Raw genomic sequence first — 8,558 nt, forward strand, 5'->3', positions numbered from 1 at the left:
ACATAATACTATAGGCAATGTGTGGGGGGTGGGCCTGTGTGTTCTGTTACACGTTAAAGATTTAAGTTGTGTGTGATGAGTGATTGACACAACACATTATGTAATGTTATATGATTTTCCAGGTGAAAAGCATTTGGTGCTACTTGGAAAGATAAGCTCCAACATAAACCTCTCCAAAGAGACCGCTTGTGCAAAGAGAGGACACCAAAAGGAGCGGAAACAGCAGAGAACGTCCTATTTCTTAGATGGGCACAAAATCTGCCGGGAGACTTTCAAGTTTCTACATGGGTGAGTTTGATTTTGAAAAGGCTACTTCACTTTTGGTAGTGTTACTATTTTCAAATGAAGTGGTAATAAGCCATGCATGAGTTGAACTGAGTTTGACAATAACTGAATAGAAGCAGAATTTACAGCAATAGTAATACATAAATAAATATATATATATATACATGCTTTTACATAATGAAAAAATACAACGACAATGTATATACTACAATGCATACATTAAATAAAGCCATAAAAAACAATCAAAGACTGATGTTTTAAACCATTCCAGAATTTCTCAAGACAAGCTGACAGGCATCATCAAGTTCTACAAGGAACATGGCTTGGCCCCAAGGATAAGACGTGGTGGTCGTGTGGTGACCAAAAGGGTGTTGTACTTTGAAGACATCCAGCGAATTGTACGGTTCATTACCAACTTTGCAGATGTCTTTGCCATGCCACTTCCTGGACGGATTCCAGGGTTTAAGAGGACGGACATCAGTGTTCTACCAACAACTGAGACCAAGTCCTCTGTGTGGCGGAAATACAAGGTTCAGATGCAGGAGAAGGGTGGGTATTTTCTTATATTTTAATCTTGTTTTTTTGGGGTTTTTTTACACGAGGAAACCTCAATGGAAAACTAATGATGAGTAATCTAACAATGCTATCTTTGTCTTTAATCACCTTTCCAGGTCACCGTGCTGCTGGCAACAGCACATTTAGGAAGCTGTGGAAGGAGCTGACTCCCAGTGTCATTATTGGGAGGCCGATGACAGACCTATGTTGGTTCTGTCAGAAAAACAACATTGCCATCTACCGCAGCTCCAACTTTCCCGACTGTGTCAAGTCAGCGAAGCTCAGGAAGCAGGAAGAACACCTCCGCACCGTGGGGGTGGAGCGTCAGGCTTACCAGGAGATGGTCGCCAGCTGTAAAGAAACAGCTAGAGAGCTGGGTGTGAAATTAGGACCCAACCAACCCTGTAGCAGAGACATCACCATCCACTACAGCTTTGACTATGCACAGCAGGTGAGGTGTGTGAATGTGATGAATGCTGTGATAATCCAGAATGTTTGGAATGTAACAATATGAATATTCACACATTTTTAGAATTAGAGTATAGATCACTCATTAGTTAATTCATCTGTTGGTCTGGTGTTACAGGTTCACTACCCCAGTGACCCTCTCCAGCCCGGGCCCATTTACTTTATGGTTCCCAGGAAGTGTGGACTGTTTGGTGTCTGCTGTGAAGGTGTTCCTCAGCAGGTAAACTACCTCATAGATGAGGCTCATTGCAGCAGCAAGGGTTCCAATGCTGTCATTGCCTACCTCCACCACTTCTTCTCTCAGTATGGGCTTGGGGAGAAACATGTTCACCTGCACTGTGACAACTGCTCTGGTCAGAACAAAAACAGATACCTCCTCTGGTACCTTGCTTGGCGGTGCATGGTGGGACTCCATGAAGATATCTCCCTCAACTTTCTTATTGCTGGCCACACCAAATTTGCACCTGACTGGTGCTTTGGCCTGTTTAAGCAGCAGTTCCGCCGCACACCAGTGTCCTGCCTGAAGGACATCAGCCAGGCTGTCAGGTCCAGTACCGTCACTGGAGTCAACATCCCCCAGCTGGTTGGCAATGAGTCAGGGGAGACCTTCGTCAAAACAGACGACTGGCACAACTTCCTTGCCCCCAGCTTCAGACCGCTTCCAGGTATCAAGAGGTACCATCACCTACGCTTCACCAGTGCCGAGCCTGGAGTGGTCTACGCCAAGGAGTTTGAAGGTAAAGAAGAAGAATCCTTCATGCTGCTACGCACAGGGTGCTTTACTGACCAGGAGGCACGTCCCACTGAACTGACTCCCCCTGGGCTTGATGAAAAACGGCAGTGGTATCTTTTTGAGAAGATCAGAGAGTTCTGCACTGAGGAAACCAAAGACATCACCTGCCCCAAACCCTTAACACCTCATCCTTAATGAGTGAGAGTGCATAATACATCAACACTATGTAATTCTTCTATAAATGCTGTAAATATATATTTCAAATTGGTTTTAAGTACTGTTAGCTACTCTGTTGATTGTTTGCTATTTTTATATTGTGTAGTATATTTATCTGTTCTGTTGCTTGCTTCTTTCTCTAAATTAGCTTTTGTGCCAAATGATTCTAATGTTGTTAGAGGTTAACATGCAATCAGTTCATTTAAGTATTTATTCATAGTGTTTTTCATAAAAATTGTATATTGATGATTCTGCACGTGGGTATGGGTGTGCACGTGAGTACGGGCGTGCACGTGAGTACGGGTGTGCATGTGGTCTGGGTGTGCACATGGCCATGTACATGGGAATAGATGTGTGCGCATAAGCATGTGCTCAAACATGACCAAAATACATACATAAATTGATGAACGTGCACGTGAGTTCGGGAGTGTACGGGAGTGCACGTTGGTACGGCGTGCATGTGTATGTGAGTGCCTTTGTTCCATGTATTGATGTATGAAAGTGACAACAAGAGAACAGTATATTGTGTGTGTGTGTGTGTGTGTGTGTGTGTGTGTGTGTGTGTGTGTGTGTGTGTGTGTGTGTGTGTGTGTGTGTGTGTGTGTGTGTGTGTGTGTGTTTGTGTGTGTGTTTTTGTGCAAACAGCTCTAGATGAATTCGTTTTATGGTATGGTTCATTTGAATAAATACCTAAGAAAGTACTGCAAACTTTGAAGGCCTTTTTCTCAAAATCATGGTTCGATGACATTCATTATGTAAAGTGACGTATTTTGCTTAATATTTGGAGGACAAAAACAATATTGATATCATTAGAAAGCTAAGAATCTCATCTTTCCAACAGTGTATCAAACTCAAAATGTGTTTCAGGGTCAATGTGACTGAAAATGATAGAGCAGGTCACATATGATCTTACCTGTCAATTACAGATGAGTTTCGGACAATAATGTACCACTGGAAGTAGTCTGAAAAAAATCATTTACGCACCACAGTGTCAGCCTGATTGAATTCAGCTGTGCTCCTAGATGTGATGACAATATCCAAATCAGAGTCTGAGGTATCATCCCCTGTAGTAAAAGCAAAACGTTCAACACATTATTATGTATGCTGCAGTAGAGGATGTTAACATGTAAAAATATTGAATAATAACATCCACAAACCTCCTCTAAAATGTTTCTCAAGGCAAATGAAAAGAGTGATCCTGGTATATGCCTTTCCTAAGTCCTTTTTATATTCTGCCAATGTGAATAGCTTTTCTGAACCAGGCACATTGACAACCTCAGAGCAGTCTGGATACAAAAGGACTTACGGTCCTTCATCCATGTCCTTGTTAAAGGCTTTCATTTGCTGGACAGCTCGTTCCAGTATAGCAGGTGCTGCTACCTCCGGGTCTGTAAACAACGGGAGTGTTTTCCCTCTCCGAGGTTTTAAATCAACTCCTTGTGGTTACATAATTCCTATGTTTATCTAGTAAAATAGCAGAGAGATATAAGTAATGACACACACACAGACACTGAGATTTGTATGAAATGGATTTCAGCTTACCTGGACTTGTCTCTTTTCTTGTTTAAGTCTTCCTTTCCCACAGTTAAAAGACAGTTTCTCTTTTGACTTTGAGTTTCTGTACTCCATGAAATGTTTATAGGATGGGCCTGGTTGTTCTGCTGGTATGAATAGTTCCAATAAAAATATAAAAATTAGCAGCTCCAACAATCAGCAATAGCAAGTGTGCATTAAGGTTTACGGAAAGCCTAAAATAAAGACCAGCATATTAGCTCAATGCGTTGCTATTCCGTTAAGACATGGATTGGTATTTTACTGATATGAAACTGTGATTGCACTTTTATTGACTGCATGTCTGACATTAGCATCACAAAGCTAGCGCAATACTACACTTACTTTGTTTAGCATTTTCCAGCTGTTTCGATGTCCCCTGTGCGCTTGTTACACCTGTCTGGTCCGTGTCCTTTAAACACTCCAGAGATCCTCCACTCGAAAGGCAAAACGGTGTCACTTGTCCCAGGTTGTTTCCACAAAACGGACAAAACATGTTTACCGAATGTAAACACACTCGCACCTTCGGTCTTTCCTCCAAAACAAACTTGAATTTGAGCCAATCACTAAAACGTCACTTCCAGTCTGATGGACATTCCCTTTCCGCTTTGATTCTGGTTTGTAAATGTGTTTCGGGAACAGTTAATGTGTTTCGGGAAATGTTAAAGTGTTTCGGGACATTTTAATTTCTTTCAGTTATGGTAAAAGTGTTTCGCATTTTGTTAATTTGTTTTTGTTAATGTTAAATAGTTTTTTCCTTGGTAAAAGTGTTTTATAAAATGTAAATTTGTTTTTAGCTTTGTAAAAGTGTTTTGCATCTTGTTAATTTGTTTTCGCTGATGTTTAAGTTTTTTTTCCTCGGTAAAAATGTTTTTGCTAATGTAATTTTGTTTTATAAAATGTTAATTTGTCTCAAGCTTTGTTAAAGTGTTTCACACTTTGTAATTGTCCATTGCACTTCCCAGCCACAGTACTGTTCAAAGAGAAATTGTGTCCGAAGCGAGAGAGCATTCTTTCTATGGTCTTACTGCAACCACTGATATAAGTACATCAGAGCAATTTTCCATTACTTTGCAATGCGTGGATTCAAAACTTGAGGCAGTGAATGCTTTCCTTGGATTTTACAGTGCACCTGATTCAACTGGAGAAACACTTTTTTCTAGCATAACGGATGTGCCCTGCGCAGCGCCCCTCCAAGACACTGGATAGTGTTTAATCAACGATAGGTTTTCCCCCCCTCAAAGGTAATTGGTTCACTGCATCGCAGGTATTATTGTGATTGGCTCTTGGTCCACATCAAAATTAGACGCACTGTCATCCTCTCATACTGACACCTGACAACACACATACACACGTAGGGAGAGCCGGGACGAAAGTAACACGGGACGAAAGTAACACGGGACGAAAGTAACGGAGCGATTTTATCCGAGCCCAAACAACTTTGAACGGCCAAATTAAGTCAGAATTATCAGCATTCAATACTTAACAGACCTACTAAATATCAGGTTTAACTGTCAAGAGTAGTGTTGTCACGATACCAACATTTTGGTTTCGATACCGATACCAAGTCAAGAATTGCGATTCCGATTATTTTTCGATACTTTTCTTAAAAAAAGGGAAACAGTCTTAAATGTAATTATTGTGCTTTATTTCACACCATAACCATAACACAAACGTTTAAACAATGAGAACAATAAATAAAATAAATGACAATAATTCATATTAAATAAAATTAATACATGTCTTAGAGACAGGCCTCGTGGTGTCCGTAGGCTTGCCCTCACTGTCAGAGATATCGCTAAAATACATCAAAATGTTGCTTCTGGCGTCTTTTTTGTCAACAAGCCGAGGCGCAACGGCAGTTGCACTCCCACTTGCAGCCATGCTTCTCGTTTTCTCACATGCTCTGGCAGCTAGCGCGTGCACGAGAGAGGGGAGGGACTTAGAGTGTGCTGGAGAGGGGAGAGACTGCAGGCACGGCTGCAGTGCAGGGATTGGAAGCAGAGCGCTGAACACACACGGCTGTTATTAAAACTGCGCTTTCTCACCGGAGTACTTTCCCCCGTCATTCTTAACGTTTTTGACAGTCTCAGCGGCCGCAGAGCTGCTGCTTTGGGGTTCATCTGGCTGCGCTGGTTCTATGGTTGAAGGACCAGGCTCCGGAGTTGCGGATGTCAGGGATGTGACATTCAAGTTGTTGAATTTCAGTTTAGTTTGACAGTATTTTGTTTTCTTCTGCGCTGGTTCTTCTGACATGTTTGCGAGTGTATATTCTTTCTATCAAGGTTAACGGCTGACACACACAGAACAACGTAACAAATAAACTAAACAACGTAACAAATAAACAAATCTAAGCTTTTGTATTGGTTGTAATTTACATGGATACATTTGAATGGTGTGACAATGTCCTATTTGATTGGGTACATATTAGGGGTGGGCGATACTACAAAATCTGGATTCGATCCGATACCAAGTATTTCAGGGCCAGTATCGCCGATACCGATATCGATACTTTTTTAAATGAAAAGCGTCTTATGTACTTTCATATAGGGGGGAGCTGCATGACATGGTTTTTGAGCTGAAATCATCATGAGTAGACTAAATCTGAATTCATTTTCATGAATAAAGACAGGACAGTTTTTATAGACAAATAAACGTTTTACTTTTGCAAATTTAAAGTGCAAACATGAAAAATAACAATACAAAGTGGCCAGAGTAGCGAACGGTGTTCTTGCACACATCACAGTTCGCTAAGTTTGAATTGCCAGTTGTGAAATTGCTCCACACAACGCTGCTCTTTCTCTCAGCCATCTTTTGCGTGTGTGTGTTGCACTCGCGAGTCGCTGGCTGCTGCTGTCCTGCCCGCTGCTGCTGCTGTCCTGCCGGCTGCTGTCAGTCAGCTTGATAATCGGCGTCCAGGCAGGGAGCGCGCTGCGCGAGCCTCGAGGGGAGGAGGACAGCAGTTGAGAGAGAAGAAAAGAGCATATACTTGTGTTCGTTTGCACATAGTTTTTTGAAGAAATTGACGAGTAGAGGAGATGGGAAAAAAAGTATAAAAGTATCGATCCTATTGGCTCTATTATCGATATTTTGAAACGTAACGTAATATCGGAAGTATCAATATTTTGGGATCGATCCGCCCACCCCTAGTACATATTCTTCCTGTGATGTCTGCCTGCTTTATTTTACCTAATGCAAAGTGACCTGCTCCATCGAAATCAGTCGCATTGACCCGAAGACACATTTTGAGTTGTATACATTGTTGGTGTGAGACTGACCGTTGAGCGGCCCGACCAAGCAAGGAGGCAGAGGCAGAGAATCCAAAAATATAACCCGACGGGGCATTTATTAAAACATTACACACAATGACACAGCCACAATAAACTGCTCACGTGCCCAGCCTGCGGCCACCAGCGGCGCATACACACTGACTCCAGCACAACAAAAGACAGCACTTAAATAAACAGAGGAATCAAACACCGGTGAGGGAAAACAATTAGCCACAGGTGAGGGGGGAGGGACAACCCAGGGCCCCAGGTGCGCACGCACAATCACCCGGCCCAAAGCCATCAGTCCATAGTGACGCAGTTCCCTGCGTCACATTTCCTTCCTCCTCTCCCCAGGAAGCACAGTGTCCTATAGTCAGTTCCCTGCATCACAGTTGGAAATAAGAGATTCCTAGCTTTCTAATGATATCAGGATTGTTTTTGTACTCCAAATATTAAGCAAAATATGTCACATTATATAATGACTGTTACAGAGTCATCATTTTGAGAAAAAGGCCTTTAAAGTTTCCTCCTCTCTGGATCGATCTGATTGATTATTAGCGGAGCAAGTTATCAAAATAGTATGAAGGGAAGATATTTTCGTTTGGATTACTGGTCTGGGTGAAGCTCGCGTGTGTGTGTGTGTGTGTGTGTATATACGTGTGTGTTTGTGTATTTTTGCATTTGTGTGTATTGTGTTTGTTTCCCGGGGAAAACACTCACGAGAAACACCGGCTGTTGTTATGCCTGCTGTGACGTTAAATTACTCCGTTCTCCGCTTGTAATGATGCCGTTACAAGCTTCAACTTTGTATTTATCATCTGAATTTGCCGAAACAAGTTTAATATTCTGAAAGCCAAGACTTTGTTTGTTTGAAATCGGATAAAAACAAACTGTAACAGACCCTGCCGTGTTATCTATGTTTACTATATGCCTTACATTCATAATTTCAGCGGGAGGGAGGGGAAGCGGCGCTGTGGAAGAGCAGAGTGGGGAGTGAGAGGCGAGCTGTTATCTTCCCTTTACAAGCTTCAAACATGCCTGTAGCTAATGAGATTTAATATAACAATCAAACATAACAAAATATACACAGCTAGATCAGATCGCGTTTTAGATGCGACTTTAGAGTAGAGGAGAATTATTGAAACGGGATTTGTACATGGTTCCGCGGCAACTGCCGCTGCGAAAGTGTGGGACAGGGCTGAAAAGTTGGGGGGCCAATGGCCCCCGCTTCCGGCGCCCTTGGCATGGACTGAGAGAAGATGGATTTATCCAGGAGATGACTGCCAAAGTGACTGCTTGTGCAGAAAGAAACAACCTGAAAATGCCCCTTTCTCCATGAACCAACAGAACCCCTGCCCGATTAAGAGATACGGAGGAGACAGAGGCCATCGTGACTGATAGGAGAGCAGCAGTGGCGGCATGAGTTCTATGAGGCCTTGGATCTTGTGACAACCGAGCTGGATCGCCGATTCGACCAAGAA

General features: G+C 42.4%; 1 protein-coding gene across 1 annotated transcript; it reads left to right on the forward strand.

Moving 5' to 3' along the window:
• The first annotated feature begins 667 nt into the window (after window positions 1-667).
• Window positions 668-3,150, forward strand: LOC307037754 (uncharacterized protein). The gene is made up of 3 exons (XM_079678821.1): window positions 668-834; window positions 957-1,291; window positions 1,427-3,150. The coding sequence occupies exons 1-3, from the start codon at window positions 720-722 to the stop codon at window positions 2,234-2,236; spliced, it is 1,260 nt and encodes a 419-aa protein (XP_079534947.1). The 5' UTR covers window positions 668-719; the 3' UTR covers window positions 2,237-3,150.
• Window positions 3,151-8,558: the final 5,408 nt, after the last annotated feature.

The sequence above is a fragment of the Notothenia rossii genome (genome assembly GCF_949606895.1).
Source record: "Notothenia rossii genome assembly, chromosome: 4".
NCBI classification, from domain to species: Eukaryota; Metazoa; Chordata; class Actinopteri; order Perciformes; family Nototheniidae; genus Notothenia; species Notothenia rossii.